Below are 23,423 nucleotides of genomic sequence, written 5' to 3' on the forward strand. Positions count from 1 at the left end.
CAAGCCCCGCCAGAGAACAAGGAAAAAGGGAGGAAAAAAGAGGGATCAAAAAAAGCAATGCGACAATAGTTCAGTAGTTCCATCCCACCAAGCCACTTGCCCTCGCGATGTGGGACCCCAACAGCCGCAGTGGATCCCCAATGGAACTCGCGCCTCGAGATCATGGCTCGTTGAATTGGGGGATTAGACCCCAAAGGGGCTATTGGGGCTATCGAGCCTGTCAAAAAGCCATGTGAGAGCCTCCGGTAAAAAAAGAGTCGATCTATCCAGGGTCCTGGCCCCTATGATATGAATTGCCTTTGACAGGTTCTAGAACCTTGTCTAGATCGGTTCTTTGAGTCCAGGACCTGGGGGGAATCTCGTATAGCCAGGCCATACAGAACAGATCGAAGAGTAATTTTATGAGGGCTCATACCCCTGCTGCCCTGCTGCCCCGCTGTACAACAGGAAGCCACGCGAGAAAAATCTCCAGGCCATGTGTCCGATCTAGCCCCGGCCAATGCATAAAATCGTTTCCTGGTCCCCCCAGGGAGCAACCGATAGTCGCGCTCTGCTTTTATCTCCTTGCCGCGTGGCATCGTGCAGGCCCTAAAAGTTAAGTGTTTCTCGAATTTTTTTTTTCGCTATGGAGAGACTCGAGCCTCTGGAAGAACAGTCCGAGACAAGTGCGCCTGTGAGCCCATCGCAGTCGTATGGCACTCATGAAGCCAAATTCGCCGGTGCCATGGATCCGCGGGATCCACAGAATTGGAGCCCTGGTCGAAAGACATTACTATTCCTCGCGTTGATGTCGAGTTCGCTGTTGGCGGATGGGTACGTACGGCGCTACACACTCTGACGAAGAAAAAGACATTAATGAAGATGCCCAGAGCGATGGTCTGGGGCTCAACGCTTGTTACCCAACAGGCGATGGACTGGAATATTACAGTAAATCACTCCGCAACAAGTATGAACTATGGAATTCTCCTTCAAGGGTTTGGAGGAATACTGGCTGTTCCTCTAATCGAGGCCTATGGAAGGTGCGCACAGCTCATCGGGGAAAATTCCCAGGTCCTAATTCTGTGAACTCAATATAGATACCCCGTCTGGCTTTGGCCGCAAGTCATTTCCATGCTAATGGTGCTGGGGGCCACGCTTTCAAATGACTACAGCACTTTCACCACTTTTCGCTCCCTCCAAGGGCTCTTTGGGACTGTCCCCCAGGTGATCGGGCTGCCCATCATCCATGATATGTACAGACCAGAAGGTAAGTTCAAAATGCCTCACACTGGGGCTTATCCTGCGTTCGAAATCGTGGGTGCGTGCTAACTGGGAACGATATATAGAATGGCCACGTATGATCAATATTTGGTGAGCATCTATTGCGGCGCTTTAGCAAATCACCATAACCAAGTACTGATGAGTTGCAGGGGCACCGCGTTTCTTGTTGGTCCGTTCCTTGGCCCTGCCGTTGCGGGCTATATCGGCGCTGCGACCAACTGGCGCATTTCATTCGGTGTCTTGACTGCCTTATATGGACTCTCCACCTGCGCCGTGCTCGCTTTTGGGCGGGAGACCTACTACGTGGGGCATCCTGGGTCGCGGATCGGGTCTTACTTTGGGATTGGGAATACGAAGCTCCCCAAATGGGCGACGCTGAGCTACTGGAGCCAGAACCTCGCCGTCTATGTCTTCAAGTTCCCTCTTCTAATGACGGGGTTTGCCATTCTAGTCACGTTCACCTGGCCTATCGGTACGTCGAGATATACCAGTCTCCACCAGTATCCTAGGAATGCGATACTCATGCAAAACGCAGGGATTACTACCACCGTGGACACTTTCCTCCACAGTCCACCGTACCTTTTCAACACCGTCGAAGCCTCGTCGATGCGGTTTGCCGGGGTGATCGGTGCACTATGTGGTAAGGCCAAATCACGGCAAAGGCATCAACTGGTGGATCCCTGCTGACCCTCACAAAGGATGGACCGTTGGCCATTTCTTCAACGAATGGGTGTACCGGCGTCACAGCACGCACTGGTACCCCGAGTACCGTCTCCATGGAGTCTGGCTGCCAATCAGCAGCATGATAGGCGGCCTGCTCACCTACGGCCTGACAATGAATTTCGGGAAGCACTGGATCGGAATTGCAGTCGGCTGGATCATGGTGAATATCGGCATGGTAGGGACGATAGTGTAAGTTGATGAAGGAAACCTCCTCACCCCCCCGTGCATCTGTCAAGAGTATGCTGATTGAGATAGGGCAATCACGGCATACGCACTGGAGAAGTATCCGAATGAGTCCACATGCGTGTCTGCAATCTTGAATATGTGGCGCACTTGTGGAGGGTTTGCGGTAGGGTATTTCCAGCCCGCGTGGATCGCAAGAGATGGGCTGGGCTTGGTTTTTGGGATCCAAGCGATTGTGCTGTGCGTTACGATCGTCCTCACTATTCCGCCGGTGCTCTTGCGGGGACGTCGTACGCAACGAGCAGACTTGGTCGGAGAGGCGTGACGGCTCAGCAGTCTTTTATGCTCAACCACGCTACGGAGTAGATGGTCCCATTTTTAGGCCCCAGGAGGCATTCTGTACATCCACATCTTCATCCTCGAAGCCGAGGGAGCTTCAAGGGTTTGTTTTTCTCTTTTTTTGTTTTTTTTTTAAATGCTGTATATATTCTCGGCCCATGTACACGAAACCCGGTTTGATTTTTTGCACATCATTTGGTCTTAGTCAAGGCCGCAGCAGTAGGGATTGGATGATTGACAAATGCCATATGATCATTGCTTAGCCTCTTTGTGTCTTCCTTTTTTTCTTTTTTGCTTCGCGGAGTGCAGTTCTCAATCGAATAGCTTGGTCTAGGTCCATGCAGGATGTGAACATTTGAGAATTTGATTTGGTTGAGGCTCGAGGCCGCTATGTTTGAATGTCAGAAAGTTCGGATACAGAAAACAGACAAATGTCGCTTCAAATGGAATGAACAGTATCAATATGCAGCCGGTATATGAAAGCTTGTCTGGCCAGCAGGGTGCAGGAACATCTCAAGAACGCCTTGCCATGATTTCTTAGTCTTCGCGAAAAAATAAAAAAAATAGATAAAATAAAATATGAAAATGCGAAAAGCAAGCAGACAGATCAGAAGCAGGTAAAGGCCGTGTCAAGGTGAATATGAGGAAGGAAATATGTGCAGCGAAGGGTAAAGAGATAAGGCTATATGTACAAGGGAGGGCTCGCTCAGCGATCATCCGGATCAATCGAAGATATACTCGACTTGGGGACACGAGGATTGGAAGTTTTTCAAGAGACGTTGCACACGGTGGGTGATCCAGCCAGAGGCGACGCCGCCACTCTCCACCCCATTCACAGTCGAGGCAGAGTGCTTACAGGTCCCCGTGGACTTGTTGTAAGCGTACTGTAGACATTCGTGATTCTGAGCGCACGCATCCGCGCACGCGTCCACCGAAGGCATTGTGGGTGGCTCGAAGACGATTTCAGCTCCGGACAGGTTGTCCCAGTCGTCCTTGTATCCCAAAGTGCCATTGTGGATAAGCTCGCGGTAGACATCGGCGTGTAAGAGCAGCGCATTCTTGCCGCTGCGGAACCAGCGCCGCTCAAACTGCCACATCGCCTCAATGTCCTCGACGCTCATGTGATGATAGGAGACGGCGGGATAGCACCATGGCTGCTTCGCATACTGCTCGGAGAAGTGGTCGATCTCCCACGGCCGAGTGGTCATCATCATCGGCCAGGCCCACGTCAAGTAGATATGCGTCGCTTCGAGCGCGCGCGCCAGGACACAGTCGCCCGCCCATTCCGTGGCAGTCATCTGCTCCAATTCATCTTGGGCCTCCGACCGGTGGGCGTGGAGACGGTTCATCGCCTTGTTGGACAGAATAACGCCCGATCCACCATAACCGAACAGCATATCCTCCATCTGCATCGGGCTTCCCAAGTAATAGCTTCGAGTATGATCCAAATGATCTAGCCAATTGACCAAGTTCTGCCAGACCATGTAGGTATCGGGCTCGATGAAAATGAACCATTTAGCATCAGGCTTGACCTCCAACGCGCCATCCGTCATGGGCAGGAATTTCCACTTGTCCAACTTCCAGCCCGGGTTGTTCGTCTTGCCAAAGGGGCCGTTTCCATCCTCGCCCCAGTCTTCCTTGGTCAGGCCTTCACGGCCCACGGATTGCAGTTTCTTGTACAGCTGGAATTCAGGCTCCTTTCGCATCGTTTCTTCGGTGACGTTCTGCAGAATGTCGTACACCTGCACTCCGCTGATCTTCTCATCATAGTCGGAGAAAATCACAAAATGAGGGACGCATTGGAGGCCAGTCTTCAGTTGAATGGGGATCTTCTCTTGTGCCTCAGTTGCACCGGTCTTCACGACCACTAAGATATCGTCCATATCCCGTTCTAAGCGGCCACAGCGAGCCTCGTGCTCCGATATCCGTGGGCCATAGTTGACTGCTGCGGGCTGCTGGGGCTCGGGTTGCACAGGTGCCTTTTCGCCCTGTACGACGAGCGGTTCCGGGTCCGATTCGGGGGCCGGTCTTGAGCTCTCAGCTCGGGTAGGGTTGAGGCTGGCGACAGGGGCACGGAAGGCGTAGAAGATGAGGGCGAGGGTAATGAGCGGAGAAATGAAGAGCAGCCATCGTCGCGGAGAGCTCAACATGATGGCGGAGGGAGAAGAATGGGATTACAACTGCAACATAAGAAGTGAATGATCAAGCCATAGGAAAAGGAAAATGAAAGAATGGTACGAAGTATGTCGATTCGAGGGAGGGGCCAAAGAATGGAAATCGACACGTCGGGTGAGGGGAGAGAAGAAATTGGAGTTCGGCTTCCTTTTTTTTTTTCAACTGCCAGCAATCCGTGTCTTTCCCCCCATGCTGTAGATGACGATCCGTGGGGCAAGACTGGTCACTGCGATTCGGCTACACAGTGAGAGCAGAGTAAGGTGCTAGGCCCCCCGACCAGTTCACCGGGGATCGATCATCGAGCACGCGGGCCACGAACCAACGAAACAAGGGCTGCAAGCTCAGGCATCCCCCGCTGCCCCACAGGAAGCGTCATCTGGTGCGGGTTCGGTGGACTCGTGTGACGCACCAGAAGGACAGGATCGGTGACAGACTAATCAAGTGGAGAGCAAAAACGTCGGTTTCAGGAGGTTTTTGAATTTCCGATCGCCAGGGGGTTGGGCCCTGACGGGCTATAGGAACTCATCTACTGGTCCCACTGGGTCGCTTGCTGGGTCGACACGGTTCAGCAAGGTTTTAATGAGGGGAGACTGGTTAATGAGCTCGTTTAGACTCGTTAGCGCACGGCTGTGGCTTGCGAGCCGAGGCACTTCAGAGAGATCAAACTAGAGACTCGAGAGAGCCTTCGGTGGAAAAGGAAAATGAGGTTCGAACCATTCGGGCCAAAGGAGTGTCGATGGTCTACGAGTATACGGAGTACGGGACAGCAGAGGTGCAGCGATTTACATCGGACACACGATAACAGCGAGCCTGTTCCAAGTATACCAAGTACATGGTAGACAGTGCCCTGCCTGCGATACAGTCAACCTCATACTCTAGCTCAACTTTTAGCTGCAACAGAATAAGGCTACGACGTGGTGCAGAATACCGCAGGGAAGCCACAGGAGTTAGATACGGAGTACGTGAGGCCATTCCAACGTTGTACTCCGTAATGGTTTCAGATATAGAATGAGGTCTGGTCTGACCCAGGCTACAATTGACCTCCAGGGGCTGTATGGATCTCAAATGGAGGATCGCTGGGCATTAGGGTCATACAAGATATCGGAGCAGTCCATCCTGGAAAGCTCGCAAGAAAGACTTTTTACCTCTGGCTCTCATATTACAGGGTGAGGGGTACCAACAAGGGATCTGACGCAGATCTCGACATGTCGATCCAAAGTTGCGTGTACCAAAGCGATGGTGTCAGCGCTAACGGTGAGGGAAGCGTAAGTGAAACGCCCCCTTTTTTTCAGTCGAAAGTGTCAGTTCCGCGGGCGGGATGGTGGTTACGGCCAATCGTGTCGCCCCAAAAAAGTGGGGTCCAAATTTGTCTTCCAGACGAAACACCCCGAGAAAACACCGGACCCACAGGCTGCATACGGAGTACAATTCGATATGTCTGTTATTCACCCTCGCCACTCGCGATACGTGCTTGCCAATCTGAAATCTGAAGCCTCTCATCATCCATCCAAACTTTTTTCTGGCGCTTCCTGGAAGGTCTCGGGGAAGAACCCTGGGGGAGGCCAAATATCCGCTATCGAAGGTGGGTGCACGAACGGCTGGGTTCCACCGAGCCGGTCAGGGTCATGGCAGAAGGCTTGGAAGGTACTGTCGTCAAGAAAGCCAAAATCCTTGAGACCAGCTTCGCGGTTGGTTGACCACTCGGTCGTGTCAAGATACGCCAAGTCTTGAAAGATAGCATCAAGCTCCTCCGAATCAGGCGCAACGAGACCAACACCGGTGGTGGCTGATCGCTCGCTTGTGGGAGCTTTGCCGGTCATCATGGATGTAGACGAATCAGGAGTTTGCGCATGGACACTGCCTGACTGATGAACCGCGTCAGACCCACTGCGGAACGGACGTTTCTCTAGGAGCCCTGAAGGTGCTTCCGCGGATAAATCGGTATTCGTCCTGGCGGGATCCTTCGGGGTCATCGACTGCGCAATCATTGAGATGCTTGTTCCGAGAATGGAGGAAACATAACCATCTCCATTGGTCGGACTCATGCCATGGGCGTTGGTTGAAGGTGGCAGAAACTCATGGCCCGTGGGCCTCGAAGAGCCAGGCTTCTTAGAAAACAGCACATGGGACGGCCTTGTGCAATCGTCATTTGCCTGCCATTGTTCCATGGAAGCGATCAAGCCATCATAGACGGGCCATGTTGGCGCCAGTGCTATAATCTTTTGCCGGAAATCATCCGCCCATCGGGAGAAAGGAAACGCATTGGGTGGATCAATGGACTGTCTCAGCGACAATGCTTGCTCAGGGATGGTACGTAACCCAAATTCAAGTATTGGAGGTAGTCTACACATGGGGAAGTTTTCCACATGCAAAGAAAGCATGAGCGATGCTCGACACAAGAGTTGTTGGGCTCCCTCAGTAGCCGGTCTCTGTAACCGGTCAATGTTCTGTTCATCAGGGACAAGATGCAGATAAAGCCAGAGGAGAGTGGCCACATAAAGCAGTCCGAGGTAGCTCTGGTGCGGTAATAAAGCCGAATGTCGCTCTGGATAAATACTTTCAGGGCCAATCAATCGGCATCCAAGTGGAAGGAAATCGTCCCACTGTTTGAGATCCATCACCAATTGCTGAGCAAACGTACTGGCTGTGTACCCCATGGACAGATTCCGCGCGATTTTGTTGAGCGCCGTCGCCAGCTCAACTAGGCGGTTGAAACAGCTGAGTGCTCGTAACGGCCCCCTTCGCGGAAAGTTTGGCCCGCGCGAATCTCCAGCAGGCAGAAGAACATCAGCCCATGAGTTCCATTCTTCAAGTCCATCCTCTTCCAGGAGCCCGGTAGCTGCTATATCATGCGCAGATAAAGCGGGACAGTGACCAAGCCGAAATGACAACAGTGAGTCAATTACGAAGCATCCCAGAAACACTGCTTTGCCTTGCCTCCAGTCATCGGACCTGCCTGCGTTAGAATTCGTGCCCAGCTCCATTGCAAGGGCCATTCGCACTGCCTGGCCACTTAAGAGCCATGCAGCCGTCCAATCATCGAGCCCGGTATTTACCAACGCCAGGAGAAGGAGCGCTTGTACATGCCCTAGCTCGTATCGGTCCTTTTCCGAAGGGATCAGATTCCTAGCAACCGTGTAATAGTCTTTGGCGAGGGAGATGGAATCTGACATATCTGCCCGGGAATCCAAACGAGACTGGGCAACCGTATAACTCAGGATGCCCACAGAGCAGCATGATCTCCCGAACCCGGTGAGTGTGTACTCACGGAGAAAGGCGAATTGGCATAAAGATATGAAGCACGCAGGATATTATGCTTGGCTATAATGGGAAACCATGAGTGAGTGGCGGCAAAGTAGAGGTCAAGCAGTTGAGAACTCTGCGGCGGTAGTTGGAGGGCATGGAATCCATCGCTCGTTTGCATAGAGCCGCGGCTCTCTGCGGTTTGGGCCATTCGAGGCCGTTTCACCCCGGAGGGCTCTGCAAGGCCAGTGACGATCCTTGGCGCATCGGGTCCCAGTGGAGAGGTCTGCTTTCCCACTCGGAACCCCCAGTTTCCCGTCGCGCAGTCCAGGTACTTATCTTGAGGGTTCCTCGCTCGCTTTCCGGCTGCGAACGAACTAGTCTCCGGGTTTGACAGCATCTTCTCTAGAGCCCCCAAAAGGCGGCTTGATTTCCATGTTTCATGCAAGCTCTCTGAGGAATTTTCATCCGCCCAAACTGCCATGACTTTCTCGCGGCGCTCAGCCGATTCCGCAGTTGACCCCAGCATCGCCATCATGGTTTCCTCGAAGCCCTCGATGTTACATATTGAAAGAGCCCACAGTTTCTCGAGTCCGCGGACATAGCCCTCGGGGAGACCTCTCTTCTTCGCATGGGGGTCGTAGCAGCAGGCCAGGCCGGATGCCTGGCACGCGGAACAGGTGGGACGAATACCGTCACATTTGTCCTGTAGATAGGAGCCTAAAATCAGCAATCCAAAGCCCTGGGTGCTTTTGGGGGTACAATAATATGTACCTTCTTACTGCGACAGCGATCGCAAGCTCTGGAGACTCTCTTCCGCCGGGGAGCGTTCTCCAAGCCCTCCTCCATGAGGATTAATGTGGGACGTAGCGCATGCCTTGCGCGGAGAACGCAGGCTGAGACGAAAAGCCACGCAGGGGTATCCTACTGAGGTTGGCTCAATGCAATACGAAGATACAGATGCGCCTAGCAGTTGCGCAGTTAGTCAAGCACCTTGAGGCCACCAGACGCAACCGAGCGACCAGTAGAAAGTCCAACGTTCGGTGGCAAAGCTCGGAGGAAAGTACTCGGAACTGCATTTTCGGGCGAGGCCCCTTAGCTCGGCAGTCAATGTCCGTGGGGGTATTTCCTCATGTTAACTTCGCAGCACATCTCTGTATGCCTCCGATCCATAGCCACTACTCAGTGATGAAAATCGGATATCCAAGGATAAACGCCAGTCACTTTTTTAATCCCAAATGATTATCCGTGGAGATCAAGCTTTCCAGTCCACGTACGAGTAATCCACTGTTCTTTTCGTAGGTACCAACACGTCCCGAAGGTACTACTTGCTAGGCGTTCCATCCAATCACTCCATCTGTTCTCCTTGTTGCCTTCTTTCAATACTGGAGTGGACTTGCCAACCGTCGGGAGATTTCAAGTCTGTAGGGACAGACAAGTTGGTCCTATACAATACTATATTAAGGTAAATGTGGATATGTCCAATTCGATCGCATGATCCCTGAGGGGAAGCTGCCGGGGTCTTTTTCAGGTTGGACATCTACTGCGTCTCGAACAGGAAAAGTCGAAGAATAAACGGATAGAAGAGAAACAATTGGGGCAGATAAGAATCCTGCCACGCACATGGCACTGGGTCTGCACAACGGCACATCTAAGTGGGGGGGTGCTGCATCCATATGCTCTTCATTCTAGTTAATAAAGTGGTTTAGTCTTTTACGGGGAATCGGCGCTTGCCTACGCAACAGTTTATTTGTCTTCAATATGCGGGGAAAGAAACTAGGGGGTTCTACCACTAGCAGACCGGGGGCTTAGCTGAGTCTTACCACATTCCACTACTGCCCCATGCGAGTCATTCTCCTGTGTCGCAAAAAGCCAGTCTCACATCGACGCTATTTTAGGGTTTCACAGACTGGCTAAGTGAGTATGCTTCCTGGGGTATCCTAGTCGAAGCAAATGACCACATGGTCTGATTGTGGGGCGTGCCTGGCCCAAGGGGGACCCTTTGAGCTCACGAACAAAAAGACAGCAACGAGATGGTCCCCAGGCTTCGTACGCGAATTTATTTCCAACTTGGCCAATTTCGATCTCTTTTCTCCCTTCCGCTCAGATATCATTGCAGATGCTTCCTTTATATAGAGTTTTGAAATCATGAACACTTGAGTAGATAAGTTGCTTATCGCCGACCCATCATCAAGGCGGTGTAGGTCTCCCCGAGGTCTGTTTTTCTTTTTCCAACCTCGAAAGACGCATCTCCTTATCCTTCTCTGTTTTCAGACTTGGTTACACATATGCATTGGAGGGGCCATCACTCACCCTCTTCCATGCCTGGACTCTCAGATCCTCCTGAACCCACCTCCCCGAGTTGGAAGAAGAGAAAGCGGGACCATGAAGGCGCCTTGTCTCTGTCGAAGCCGTACGTACAATGTTTTATTGGAGACTCTACCAGAACTGACGATGTGTTTCAGTCCCTCTTTCCCTCCGTTCCGATTAGAATGTTCGGATCGAGATAACGGCGTCACTCTCGCTTCAAGGCATCAGCCGGAGCCCGATCTTTCGTTTCGGCCGCGCTGTCTGCCCCGAAAACGCAGACATGTTCACCCCTCCTATCTCGCTATTCCATCGCAGCAGCCATCTCTCCTCTCACCCAACGTATATGCCCCGAACCAAGATCCCTACTCCCCACCCGTATCCCCCAAAACACTCGTTCCAATACAGTGCCCGTCTGCAGCCCTCCGTCCGTGCCATATCTGCCACCGCCGCCCCACAACTCGCCACGTCCTAGACGCCTACGCAGACTGCAACCTGTGCGGTGAACGGGCCTGCTTCATTTGTCTCCGCCAGTGTGACAGCCTCACTTGTACAGGTTCAGTCCATGTCGATTTGGACACTCCGGGAGGACCAGATCTCTACAGTCCTAATGAAGACATCGACCCAGAAAACCCTCGAATCCGCAGGAAAATATGCTCCCGATGTGCTGTGGAAGGACTCTCGGAGAACGGCACTGAGATAGTCCGCTGCATGGACTGCGTCCGGGGCCACACGACTCCCTGGCCGCCTGGTCACATCACGTCTCAGTGGGCCTTGGATGGGCCCAACCGTGATTACATGCATATATAACGGGATTCTTCTCGACATATTTACGGCACATCGCTGCTTTTTGCTTTGCTCAATATGAGACTTCATTGAAACGACCATATGATATCGCGACATTATTTATTATCTCCTTTTCTCGGGTTGGAAGTGGTGGACGGTATTTCCACTACATGGCGTTGCATGATGCGCTTGCACTCGAGGATTCATTCTGGTGCTGTTTGGTTTGGTTTGGTCCGGCTTGGTTTATTTTCTTTGGTCATTGGGTCTTGATTGACTTGACCTGAGGTGGTATTTTACATATATTTTGGCATGGCATCATGATACCTCTATTCTCAATACAGTCCTTGTTATCATCTTTCTTCAAGATTGTTCCTGTTTCCTTTTTCCTTGGCACGAGAAATGTGGACTACGCACCAGCTGATTTAGACTAATATATCTCGACACATTGCCTGACTTGAATTAGGTATTGCTCTCAACGGGAAGATTATGAACAGAGCCAATATGCTTTCAAGTTCTAGGTCTATATGGTTAAAGAAAGTAGACTGATTGATCTTCCTACGCGCATCCGATCAGGAGCCTTCGTCTTATTACAAGATTGCATGTGCATTTCAGGCTGCAAAAAGGATCAATAATAATAGTATATAATATGTGATCTGTCGACCTCGGGTATAACAGTTCTGAGAATATGCAATTTGAGGTGAAGTATTTTATTACTAGGAGGGTCGGTGATCACCGTCCAAACCGCATCTGTGCCCCAGCATAATGCCACAACCCCCGCATGAAACCCTGATACTCCACGGCCTCGCCATCACCATTCATGCCGTGGCTGCGATCTCCGGTGCAGTACATTTCCGTCAGACGAATTTGCCATGGCGGATAGCCGTCGAGCTTCAGGAAAGATCCAAAGATCAAGAGAAGATCCGGCTCCGGTTTGATACTGGCAGTGACTCGGCCTGTATCTGAATCAGCTTGCAAAGGCTGCGTAATGATCTCGCTGAGCTCAGCGTCCACCAGTTCCGGTGTGATATCTTCATAGGATAATTTTCCGTTTTGAGACATCTCAGCTAGGGTCTTGGTCAGATCTACCATGGTCTCACGGCCGTCGGTTGAAGAGAGGAGGAGCAAGGTGAGAGAAGGGTGGTCAGGATTGGAGGGAGTGCCGCCGTGGACTGGATGGTGTGGAGCGAAGAGCTGCAGAGTCGGCTGTTGGGAGGGGCTGCCGTAGTACGAGGCGAGCTTGGTGGTAATGATCTGATGTAGGGCAGGAATGCAGGATTTGAGGACACCTATATGCATGAGGCCTGGTTAGTTTGGATTATATTCTAGAGCTCAAAGGGGTCTGACCGGTTTTCTCATAGACACTAAGCTGTGGGATCCCCGCACAGGCACTCCAGGCAGCTAGCTCGGCCACCTCGTCCATTAGTCCCGCCAGAGCATCATCCTCCGCCCGCAGATTCAATATAACACTCAGGTGGTTTGGAAGTCGCTTCAAGCCACGAACGTCCTTGCGAATGAGTTCTGGGGTGCGATGGTGATGGTAAACGATGGCAAAGACACGGTCGACGACAGCATGGTAGGCCTGGAGCAGACGCACGACAATTCCGAAGATGATATGAGTCAGAGCGTAGACCAGACGGTGGACCTGGGACTTGACAAATGTCCTAATAGGAGTTTTGCGGGGCTTCCGTCTTGATTGCGAGGCCGAATTAGTTTTGGCAGGTCGGGAGCGACGCGGCAAATCAGAGGGATCGGGCAGATATGGTTTGATGAGTTTGGCGCGATCTGAGGCAGAGAGCTTGTTCTGTCTGTAGTTGTCGCGCAATTCTTGCGACACCATGATGGGCGGTGGTCGAATTGCAAACGGCGGAGGGGAGAGGAAGGAAATGTCGCGGTGTCAAGATCCCGTCGGAGTGGAGATCGACACGATCAGCCACGGCCCGCAGATCAGCAAAGCATGGGGGAAGGCGCCTGGGCATCTGTCCATGCATGCGTCTTCTATATACCCGCTTGCTTTTGCAAGTACTAGTTTCTAATTCTTCACCGTCTTATGTCTATTGTAATCCTCTTGATTTCAACAGCGATCTATTCTGAAGTTTGAGCTGGGTGTCTCACTACTCCATCCTTTCCCGAGATGTATCCAGGTCTCTAGAGGGGAAAGAAAAATCCATGGAAATATCGACTCAATATATTAAAGGACCAAATAAAATATGACATCTTCGCATTGCATAGCGCATCTTGTTTACATCCCTGCAAGCACTCTCATCTCAACAAAAGGCTTCGATGCAAGGACCTTGTCTTGGTTGGCCTTGGATGATAGCACAGACTCGAAGCCGCGAGCAGTCCTCTGGGTGGCTGCGGCACGAGGTCTTCGAATGCTGTCCCAGAGGGCCAGCCGATCAGAAATCTTGTTAACATCAGTGACATCTGCGAGAAGTGCATCAAGCCCTTCCGCATCCTCAAGGGCCTGGTTGGCTCCTTGAGCGCCAAGTGGAAGGATCGCATGGGCGGCATCGCCGATCAGAACAGTTTGATGCTTGAAGTAAATAGGGAGTGGGTCTTGATCGCGAATTTGGAAGAGGGCAACCTCGGGTACTTGGCTATTAGTGTGCTGTTAGAGTGAAATCTACATGATGGAAAAGCTCCAGAACTTACTCTAGGACTCTCGTGAACCATTCAGGGAACATATGGTAGATCGCCTTCAGTTCTTCCTTTTTCCCTTTGGCCTGCCAAGAGTATTCAAGCTCCTCTGGGGTTTGGGCTGACGAATCAAAGATGCCGCATGCAACATTCATCGTCTTGTGGCCCTCGCAAGGATAGCAGCACAAGGTGCAGTTAGAACCATCAGTGGCCGCTACCATCAGGATAAAGCTCTCATCCTCATTGAACTGAAACATGACTGGAGTATGGTCTCCCGCCTTCACAGCGTTTTCAAATGTTTCCATCGGAAGCATGAATCGGTAAAGAGAAATGCCACATGGGGCAGGCTGTGGGTGTGATTCCGGGATAATGGCTGAACGGACTTTCGAATGAATCCCGTCAGCACCTAAAAACAGCTGTTATTCATGAGCGTCCTCTATAGTCTCCTATGTAAGTATCTCGCCTTACCAATGATGAGATCTGCGTGAATGCTGGTTGCGTTGGCAAAATGAATCGTGCCAGTGTCGGGATCAACACGAACAATGTGGCTATTGTATACAATCTTCGCCGGCTTCCCCTTTCCATCCTCGCTCGTGGCACGGCGAAATAAAGCATCTTTCAAATCCCCTCGAGAAAGAAGCCACATAGGGCTATCTCCATCTGACCCTTCAGGCAGCCGACTTTCGGCCAAGAGGTCTTCATTGATAGTATATGTCCGGTAGCCAGCACCAGGGCTTGCGCCTACTTCCTCTCTGGTGATGCCCAGCTTCTTCATAATGGCTTTGCCGCCATCTCTCAAAGCAAGTCCAGAAGAGTGCTCCTCATCGTCCTCCCGCCGACGTTCGAAAATAGTGATATTGTACTGGGGATACTTTCGCAAAAATGCAGCGGCAGCAAGCCCAGCGATACCACCACCTACAATAGCAACTTCAATTGCGTTAGACGAAGTCCGTGTCATACTGGCGAACAGCACAAATGCGCTCAGTATAGCTAGTTACTATACAATGTCAGTCGCTTGGGTTCCGTCAGAAGTAATTGTATCATTATGATATTTCTCACCAAGCCGTCGAAGCTTTCTGTTTCGAATCAGTGGGTGAATATGCTACGCCCAGGCAATCTGGAAGTTCCAAGAAGCTCGGTACTTGGCCTTGATGAGGTGAAGAAAGCTGAGTTTGCCAGAGGGGAATCCGTTATTCTTAAAGCGGGTGGCTTTGGGGCCAGAAATCACACATGCGAGGCATATACTCTTTTTCCTATTATGATCATGGGGCCTCTACTGTAGGTCGGTGGGAATCGACATGACTCGCTTAAATGCGAGCATGTCGATTCGACGCGAACGCTAGCGACCAACTTTCGATTTGATATTCCGCCCCCAGGTGGCGCTTGAGGGTACGGGCTAGCTTGAATAAACTTCTCGGGGATGGATAATAGTGCAAAGCTGGATTGTTGTTCATCACCCTCCCTAAGGCTAGAATGCTTGTTCCTCTGTTGCTACATCTTTCGGAGTCAGGTGTCTTTAGGCACTTACTGCTTGATGGTTTGGATCCACGAAATCACGGTGACCCTAGGACGCCTGAAGGCTGTAGACCCCACGTTATCGTCCCAATTCCGTAGAAGGTGGGCTGCCTTGGTCCAAGAAGGTGATTTGGCCCCCATCGACCAGGCTATTTCACCAAGGGCAGATTGACACCCTGTCAGATCCAAGCCAGCTTATCTGAACATAGACTAGCCCTGCTCTAATTCCAACTCAACGAAGGCCCGCATTGGTATCTTGCGGTGTCGATCACCGAGGGAATCCTGTTATTAATCAGAAATAGTTAAACGTTACAACTATTTAGCTTCCTCATTGAAACGTACTGCTAAGTTACTGCTAGTATTAGTAGAGCGGGTATAGAAAGTATCGGGCGACGCCCTCGATTCAACTTGGATCTATCGAAGGGCAGTCTGTGCTGTTCTTCTTGATTGTTTCACCCTGCAAGGAGAGAACATAACATCACTTGATTCCATGAAGAGTATCCAAATCAAAATTCATGTCCCAGTACTAGTAGGCTACATATTGCTGGCGATAAGCAATGCGGGTAGTATACTACGAAGTAGTGGAACTCCGAATCATGTGGCGTAACACAAAACCAGTACGTTGAAGGTATTTAACGAGCCTTTATTGCCAACAATCTAATTTATTGCAAGTTCCATTAATGGAAAGGGGTTTCTCCATTTGCTATTAACCAGCAAGAGAGGTCCGGAATGGCCAAAGGAATAGATTGCAGCGTATGCTCTGCTCCATGAGGGGTAAAAACGAGCATCGTTACAGGCATCAACAGCTCTGAAAGCAAGGGTAGAACTAGGAGCATCATCAGGAGCAACGAGGCTATGATTCATGTCCCTCTTAAGCATGCCCGACCACCAAACTACGATAGTGGTACTTGCATGTCCATTGCCGATCGAATGTACCTCGAATGCAGGCGGTCCGGGAAATCCGCACCCGAACCTCACGCCTCAGCTTTCCCCAGATTCCTCGCTTCTTCAATTCGCCCGACCGTTGGAGAGGTCTCATTTTAATCCATTCTACTGGCCTCCAAGGCTACCATATTGCTCTTCCACCCATGACTCATCTTCTGTCTTCGCCATGATGCCCGATAATGCATCCATAACCACCTTCAACACCGCCCGCACTGTCTTCCCTAAGGGCCCTAGCTTCTCTCTCGAGGACTTCTCTAGCCGAGACTTCATTGTCAAGGAGTTCATCGAAGCCCTTTCAGACACTGCCATCTCCGGCCGTCGTTCCAGCGCCCCTATCCCTAACCAGCCGTTCGACCCCAAGCCCCTCATCCGCACCTTCGAATTCGCCCAGCAGCGCCTTGGGGAACTCTCTGGAGACCTAGAAATCCGCGAGAATGAATTATCCGCCGCGGTACGCCGGGCAGAGGCCCAGCACTCCCAAAACCTGATCACTCTCGGTCGCAAACTCCGACAGACGATCGATTCATTTCAGCAACTCGACACCTCGCTGAATGGCACCACCTTAGAAAGCGCCGCCGGCCAGGGTGGAACAGGGAATATGGCGGTTGAAACCGGAAGGAGGCTGGAGGAACTGGATCGCCAGCGCCGACGCGCCTTGGATGCGCACTTCCTGTTGGAGTGCTGGGACGGGGTCTGCAACCGGGGCGAGATTACGCTGTTAGAGAACCTACGGCGTTCAGGCACAGGCGAGGCCAAGGTGCGATCTGCGCATATCGCTCGCCAGCTGTTACGGATCAGTCAGCGGCTGGACCCCAAGAGCTGGCAAGAGAATCCATCTCCGTCGAATGGTCATTACGGTTCCTCGTCCGAAGACTCTAATGGCGGGAGCGACACGCCTCGGCGGAACACGCGGGAGATCATCGAGAAGTTCTCGGAGACCCTAGAGAAGGATCTGTTGAAACAATTCGATGAGTTCTACCGCAAGGCCAACTTCGACGGTATGAAGGACTGCGCTACTGTGTTGCAAGACTTCAACAGTGGTTCGAGCGCGATTGCGTTATTTGTGAATCAGCATCAGTTCTTCATCGACCGTAGTCAACTGGTCACTGAGGAAATTGGGGGCGATGCGGAGTCTTGGGAGAGATTAGCAGACCCGGATGCGGAGCTACCTGGAGTAGAGCCCAGTTTGCAGTCTTTGCTGGACGAGGTGAAAGTTGTGGTTCAAGAGGAGTCCGCCATTATCAAGCGCGCATTCCCCTACTATGATCAGGTATTGGGGAGGTTTTTACAGCGCGTGTTTCAACAGTCGATCCAACAGCGACTTGAGATGGTCCTGGACAAAGCCAATGGGGTCTCCTCTTTAGCATTCCTTCGGTGCCTTCAAAGCTCTCGCGGCTATATCAGTGCCCTGGTCGATGATCTGAAGGCACACGGCCTAACAGAACACCCAGATCCTATTTCATCCCAGACTGCGCTACTATTAGATCAACAACTGGAGGAACTCTTTGTACCCTATTTTGTTGGGTCGTCTTATATTGAGCGAGAGAAGCGAACGCTGGAGGAACTATTCAATGCCCTTCTTTTCCGATTTACAAGCTCCCAGGCTCGCAGAAAGAAGGCCGCCACTACATTTATGGCATCCCTCTCGAGACCCGGGACAGAGCTACTCTCTACCACTCGGGATGCTTTCATTGCTCGGCTCGATTCACCGGACATGTCTCCGATCCAGCGGAGGATGCTGCTTCAAATTGCTGGGCTTGCGGACATCCCCGAAACCACGCGGCTGACTGAGATCAAACTTAGCGAAGAAGACGGTCAACCGAATCTCAGCGATGCCAAGCGCATGCTCAAATGGCTTGCAGAAGCAGTGGGCCGAGGGTTGGAACTAAGCGTCAATACGGATACCCACAAAGACGTGTCCGCTCTCCTCAACCTACTGTTGCTCACCATGGGCGAGGGTTATGTGGATGTCTGTCTCGACGCTGCGCTAGACGCAGCCACGGCACAAGAATCCGGTAAGACAGAGCCAGACTTCAGTTATCTCCCATCGGTTCGCACCACGATCAGCATCACCACGCTGATGATTATGTGTATCAATGCGGTGTTAATTCCGCTGGCTGCTGGAAGCATCACGACTCGTCGGGATATGGAAAAGCGCACCACTCAAGCGACGGTGCGGTTTGAGGATAAGATCAATTCGATCGAACAGAAGACTATCGATGCCACTTTGACATGGGTCGGGCGGCTACTGTCTGGACAAAAGAAGAATGACTTCCGACCACGAGACACCGTGGACAGTACCGCATGGCTGGAGCGATTGCAAACACCGGTAAGATCCACTTGCCTTTGGCCCCTTCACTCCCTTCCCAGCTGTCTGAAATGCAGCCATTAATCTCACTAATTTTAGACCTGCGCCTCTATCTGCACGTTTCTGAATCGCTTGCACAATATTGCACGCACATCGTTACCCTCGAGTGGGACCAACGTCCGCCAAGTCCTCACTGAAATCGCCATGGGGGGTCCGTGGACTGCTGCTGGAGCACTTCAAGCGGTTTGCCGTCAGTGGACCGGGCGGTCTCATGGTGACGAAGGACATGACCCAGTATGCGGAACTACTCAAGTCGTGGAGCATCGACGATGATGCCAAGGCCCCTGGTGGCGCGCTGGACGTGTTGCTAGAGGTAGGTAATTTGTTTGTTATTGGTGAGGAGGCGCTTCGAGAACGGATTCGTGGCGGCGCTGCCAGTGGAACAACCGGAGGTGGGGGCCGTGGAAATCAAGAAGCCAAGCTCAGCGTTCAGGAAGTGCGGGCGTATGTTTCACGACGAGAAGACTCGAATACTCTTGCTATGCAGCAGGTGTTGAACACTCTGTAAGGGAGGTTAGCCTCGTGGCAATCTTATTCTCCTGTTTGCTTTTTCTTTGCGCCAGCCTTCTCGAGAACCAGAGAATTGAGAACCGTCCGATACCCATGGTCTTGGCATTTATCTTTTGATCTGGTTTTCCGTACTTTCTCCCATGATTTCCCACCATTTGGGAATTTATTGTAATAACGCGGTTCTGTGTCTGGAACAGATGCTGGTCGTATGACTTGGGGCGTTTGAGTGGGTCCTCGATCGGAGCTCGCGTGGTTTTGCTTTCTACCAGTAGATGTTCTGCATAGAAATGGACACATCCAAAAGGTTAAAGGGAAAGATTCCGGATCCTGGCAGCGTTGGCTTGATTGTGCGTTTTAGGTTGGTTGACAAGTCGATTGTGGACCTCAGTACTTTGTCCCAACGGTGTGTAGTCCGGCTACTTTGACGAGTTGATGAGCTGACAGCTCATCAACACCACAGTCAAGATTGGGGAGGCCTTACGATGTACCTCTCATACCCCTGTGCTTTGATCCCTTCTTCCCCCTCCCCTCTCCATGTGTCCAAGAACCAGAACCAAAACCAGACCCAACCCTTATTGTCGGGATTTCGAATGAGCCTGCAGAGGCCTGATCTCGAAGAATGCAATTGACGTGTTTCAGAATCCTGCGGGTTTCAGTTGGCGCCGTCCCAGTAAGGCTGGGTAAAGCTGGTAAGAGCCGAACCTTGGAACGCGAGTGCCTGGTGTCAAGCATCTCGATCCTTCCAGGATTCCAGACCCTGGTCATCGGAGGAGGTATCAAGCTTATTGGCTCCCCTCCCCCTTACTGCTTCCGTATTCCTGCTGGAGCCCGTGTCACACCGGCCTGAGCTGCAGGGTATTTGTCGCTATCCACGACACCTCATCCAGGGGCTATCTGGGCGACCACATCTGCTATATGAAGGATGTCACGATAGAATCAAAGAAAGATCATCGAACCATGATGAAACTCTAGCAACCGAGAAACCCGTTTGGACCGTTGGGGATAGACAGAACCAACAGTTCGTAAGATCCCGATTGACGGTTCGCGACCAGTCACAAAAGCCATACCCAATAGCCTCCCAGGAAGGAGACGGCAGGCGCAGGCCCAAAGGTGACAGGTCTTGAAATAGATTGGCTGTCACAGCTCCGGTCTGTGCGTGCGGGAATCCACAGCTCGTTTTCTCTCTCACTAAATTTCCCATTTGGCGATCTTTCCTTCCGAGGCTGTTCAGGTCCCAGCAGTTGATTGGCCGATGCGCCCATGATGCCCCAGCAGATCAAAGCCCCGAACGAGGCTAAAAGGTCCTGGGGCTAACAGCTTCCAGATCACCATGCTTGCGGCCAATCATGGGGAGTTGAAAGGGTTGAAAGGACCAAAGAGATCCCCAATCCTCCCTGTCGCTCATTGGGCTCGTACGCGCTATACACTTTTGTGACTCCCTACATCTACCTTATAATACCTGGACGAGTCCCATAGATGGACCTGGTAGCTTCTTGTGCTCCCTCCCTCAGACCCTGCCCAAGTGATTTTATATTCTCGCCCTTCCCCCCTTCTACTTCGCCGGGATCCTGTCTCGAGATCGTCACCTAAAAGCCTCACCTCATTTTTGAGACGAACGTTCAATAGCCTCATGCTTTACTAAACCCGCATCTTTCGGCTATTCGCGCCCATCCACTTTCTACTTGGGGCTTCGATCGACTCGACTCTCCCCATATCGAGGTTTTCTCTCCGATCGGAGATTGGAGCCTTGGATGATTCATTCTTCATGTGCTTCTGCGACTGTACACATTCCGAGTGTTAGACAGAGATTTCAGTTCTCTGCCACCATGCATGCATCGCGCGAGGACTTCGACTCTCTGCCACCCGCGGTTCGACGCAAGGTAAGAGAAGAATCCTTTTCTTTTGATCGTCGTTTGACATCATCACACTATTTGGTTCAAGGATGGACAGTGCAGCACCCTGAACTTTGGCACCCTAACTCTCTGGTCCCAACTCTATTGCAATGCTGCGCTCCACTATCCGCACATCCCGTTCATCGTGGATGAGTCTCCTCCGAGGTGCACTGGGTCCAACGTACATACGGTGTGGCTTGATATCCACTTGGCCAGACTTTTATCCTTTAGGATTTTCGTGATTGTCGCGATTGTCATGATCTTCCCCCCCCCTTGTGCCCCGTACGCCCTCCCCTGCGTCCCATATACGTACACATGTGTACTGGGATACATTACGAGTCTGGGAAAAGCTCAATGCGGTGTTTCTCTTTCTCCACCTTTGCCACATGTTTCCCTTCAGCGGTGTGGTCGTGTCTTTTTTTTTTGTCTTTCCCCCTGAATCACAAGTGGGGGCCACTGGCTCCTGCGCTATCGGCCTGGTGCTGCCACTGGTGGCTCCGCGGCATTGGCGCACGGGGTTGTCGGATCTCCACTCCAACCTTCCACTGTTCGTTGATTGATGTTCATTTTCCGCTGACCCGCAATAGTTCTTCTCGAACGTCGAGCGGTTGCGGATGCGGCTAGGCCAAGAGGGCCAGGGGGACCTTCGAGCCCCTCGGCCGAACGCTCGTTCCTCTCCGCGTGCGGTGCGGGCCTCAAGAGGTTTAGACAAACGTTCTTCTTCACCCAAGAAACTACGGAAGCCCGGCTCCCTTCAACTCGCCTACTTGATCGCCCAGGCCGATTCGCAATGCTTCCACTCTCTTCCCGCTAAGATCCAACAAAAGCACTTCTCCCCTGAAGAACGTCGTCGCTTTCTTTCTTCCTACCGTGAAAGTGTCATCCTGGACGCCGCTGACGCGGCTTTTTACCGCCGTGACAAGGCCCGTCAGCGCCAATTGTCGACCGACAGTTTGCCCTCGGACGATACTCTGCCCGTAACTCAAACGGCTTCTGTCTTTTGGGATTCAGATTCGGATTCGGATTCCGAACAGTCGCCGCGCCAGCCCAGTTCCAAGATGGATCGAACCTTTTTCGATAATTTCCGGTGGCTCGACGAGGATGGGGACCTGGACCTATCACTCGACGAGTACCATGCTCATGTGGCAGATGCTGCTATCCCCGCTGCTAAACCAAGACGACGGCCTTCAATACGTCGTCCACTATCCCTCTCCACACAAGGCCTGAGGCACCGACCAGTAGCTTCGATTCCGCGATCATTGGCGTCAAGCCAGTCGGTGCCTGTTTCCTCTCTTTCTCGACAATCCTATTCTCGTCCTACATCTCGTCAACAACCTCACCACCATCCCAAGTCTTCCACTTCAAGCATTGACCCGTCCGCACAATACTATCAAGACCCCGATGCTCGGCTCAAACTCCGTGTCTACCTTGCTTCGCCACAGAAGTTTGATGAAGCTATTGAATTTGGCTTCCCCTCATTAGATCAAGATAAGGAGAATTTCGCCCCCGTGGTACACTCTCCTCTGTCCTTCGACTCGGCCGGTACCTTCTCCGGCACTTTTTTCGAAGAAGATGACGGGACCGTCGTGGGCAGCCCAGGGACTTCGTTGGCTGAAGAGCCTGTCGCTCCCCGCATGTCTACCCAGGTTCGAGAGACACCGCGTCCCTCAACTGACAGCCGTCGAGTGCACAAGCCGGGCAAGACTACCCCCCAAATTCTCCCAGGGAATCGTGAAATGACGCTCAAGATGACATTGACTCGCCCTGACTTGCGCAATGAATCTCCCACCCCCCCTGAAGATCCCTTGCGGCTCGCAGATTTACCTCCAGCCGATCGCAGCCAGCACATCTGGGACGATATGGATGACCAGGGTGTGGTAAAGAAAATGTGGCGCAAACTGCGTCGGCGTCAAAATAACTAAAGGGTCGGCAGCCCTGCTTTCGAGGCGAATGCACGATGATTTTCGTTCGCACAATTCGCATGCCATTACTCACGATGATTCGTTCTTTCAGCGCGTGGATGTTTTTACCATCTTATTACCATTTCTTTCTTTTATTCTTGCTCGGCGTCTTGAAAAAGAGGGGCTATTGAGGCATTTCAGCATTGGGTTGTGGTTTTTGTGTTTTTGTCCCTCGACTATCGAGATGTATATCTCCATTTCTTCACAGCGCTTTGTACATACATATTCTCGATTCCCCCCTCTGTGGTTGCAAGGCACCCAATGATACGGAGAGCATTTCCCACCTTCCACTTGAACATCTCACACCCGATTAGAGACTGTAGAAAATAGAAGGATGTCTTGTCTGTTTATAGTTGAGTTCCATGGGTCTGTGACCTGACGGTTCCACCGGGTGTCCCACGGTTTGCGCTTCGGCTTAATCGATAAGCTGCACGTGATTCCCAGCTTCAGAGGCCACGCCAGGCATTCGCAGGCAGCTTCACCACACACTTTCCCTCACGCCATTACGATTTCTCTTCTTCGTGGCCTCTCAGATTCGCCCTCGCTCTCTTATTTCTATCCTTAGTATATCCGCAATCC

At 51.8% G+C, this 23,423-nt stretch overlaps 8 protein-coding genes across 8 annotated transcripts; 4 read left to right on the forward strand and 4 right to left on the reverse strand.

Moving 5' to 3' along the window:
• Positions 1–625: 625 nt before the first annotated feature.
• N7468_000080 (putative MFS transporter) lies at positions 626–2,491 on the forward strand (the record flags this gene model as incomplete). The annotated part of the gene is made up of 8 exons (XM_058469377.1): positions 626–813; positions 870–1,019; positions 1,077–1,246; positions 1,326–1,350; positions 1,410–1,732; positions 1,796–1,900; positions 1,959–2,172; positions 2,239–2,491. The coding sequence occupies 8 exons, from the start codon at positions 626–628 to the stop codon at positions 2,489–2,491; spliced, it is 1,428 nt and encodes a 475-aa protein (XP_058335408.1).
• A 736-nt stretch (positions 2,492–3,227) lies between these two features.
• Positions 3,228–4,655, reverse strand: N7468_000081 (uncharacterized protein; the record flags this gene model as incomplete). The annotated part of the gene is made up of 1 exon (XM_058469378.1): positions 3,228–4,655. The coding sequence occupies one exon, from the start codon at positions 4,653–4,655 to the stop codon at positions 3,228–3,230; it is 1,428 nt and encodes a 475-aa protein (XP_058335409.1).
• Positions 4,656–6,558: 1,903 nt separating this feature from the next.
• Positions 6,559–8,772, reverse strand: N7468_000082 (putative C6 transcription factor; the record flags this gene model as incomplete). The annotated part of the gene is made up of 4 exons (XM_058469379.1): positions 6,559–6,656; positions 6,704–7,877; positions 7,949–8,629; positions 8,698–8,772. 4 exons carry the CDS (start codon positions 8,770–8,772, stop codon positions 6,559–6,561), a joined length of 2,028 nt encoding a protein of 675 aa, XP_058335410.1.
• Positions 8,773–10,211: 1,439 nt separating this feature from the next.
• On the forward strand, positions 10,212–11,040 carry N7468_000083 (uncharacterized protein; the record flags this gene model as incomplete). The annotated part of the gene is made up of 2 exons (XM_058469380.1): positions 10,212–10,336; positions 10,389–11,040. 2 exons carry the CDS (start codon positions 10,212–10,214, stop codon positions 11,038–11,040), a joined length of 777 nt encoding a protein of 258 aa, XP_058335411.1.
• A 705-nt stretch (positions 11,041–11,745) lies between these two features.
• N7468_000084 (ditrans,polycis-polyprenyl diphosphate synthase) lies at positions 11,746–12,853 on the reverse strand (the record flags this gene model as incomplete). The annotated part of the gene is made up of 2 exons (XM_058469381.1): positions 11,746–12,302; positions 12,361–12,853. 2 exons carry the CDS (start codon positions 12,851–12,853, stop codon positions 11,746–11,748), a joined length of 1,050 nt encoding a protein of 349 aa, XP_058335412.1.
• A 402-nt stretch (positions 12,854–13,255) lies between these two features.
• N7468_000085 (FAD-dependent oxidoreductase) lies at positions 13,256–14,611 on the reverse strand (the record flags this gene model as incomplete). The annotated part of the gene is made up of 3 exons (XM_058469382.1): positions 13,256–13,613; positions 13,669–14,059; positions 14,122–14,611. 3 exons carry the CDS (start codon positions 14,609–14,611, stop codon positions 13,256–13,258), a joined length of 1,239 nt encoding a protein of 412 aa, XP_058335413.1.
• A 1,668-nt stretch (positions 14,612–16,279) lies between these two features.
• N7468_000086 (exocyst subunit SEC10) lies at positions 16,280–18,989 on the forward strand (the record flags this gene model as incomplete). The annotated part of the gene is made up of 2 exons (XM_058469383.1): positions 16,280–18,442; positions 18,609–18,989. The coding sequence occupies 2 exons, from the start codon at positions 16,280–16,282 to the stop codon at positions 18,987–18,989; spliced, it is 2,544 nt and encodes an 847-aa protein (XP_058335414.1).
• Positions 18,990–20,817: 1,828 nt separating this feature from the next.
• On the forward strand, positions 20,818–22,805 carry N7468_000087 (uncharacterized protein; the record flags this gene model as incomplete). The annotated part of the gene is made up of 3 exons (XM_058469384.1): positions 20,818–20,871; positions 20,933–21,064; positions 21,471–22,805. 3 exons carry the CDS (start codon positions 20,818–20,820, stop codon positions 22,803–22,805), a joined length of 1,521 nt encoding a protein of 506 aa, XP_058335415.1.
• Positions 22,806–23,423: the final 618 nt, after the last annotated feature.

The sequence above is a fragment of the Penicillium chermesinum genome, assembly GCF_028974085.1.
Source record: "Penicillium chermesinum strain IBT 19713 chromosome Unknown utg000001l:1.0-1975020.0:1.0-1976611.0, whole genome shotgun sequence".
Taxonomy (NCBI): domain Eukaryota; kingdom Fungi; phylum Ascomycota; class Eurotiomycetes; order Eurotiales; family Aspergillaceae; genus Penicillium; species Penicillium chermesinum.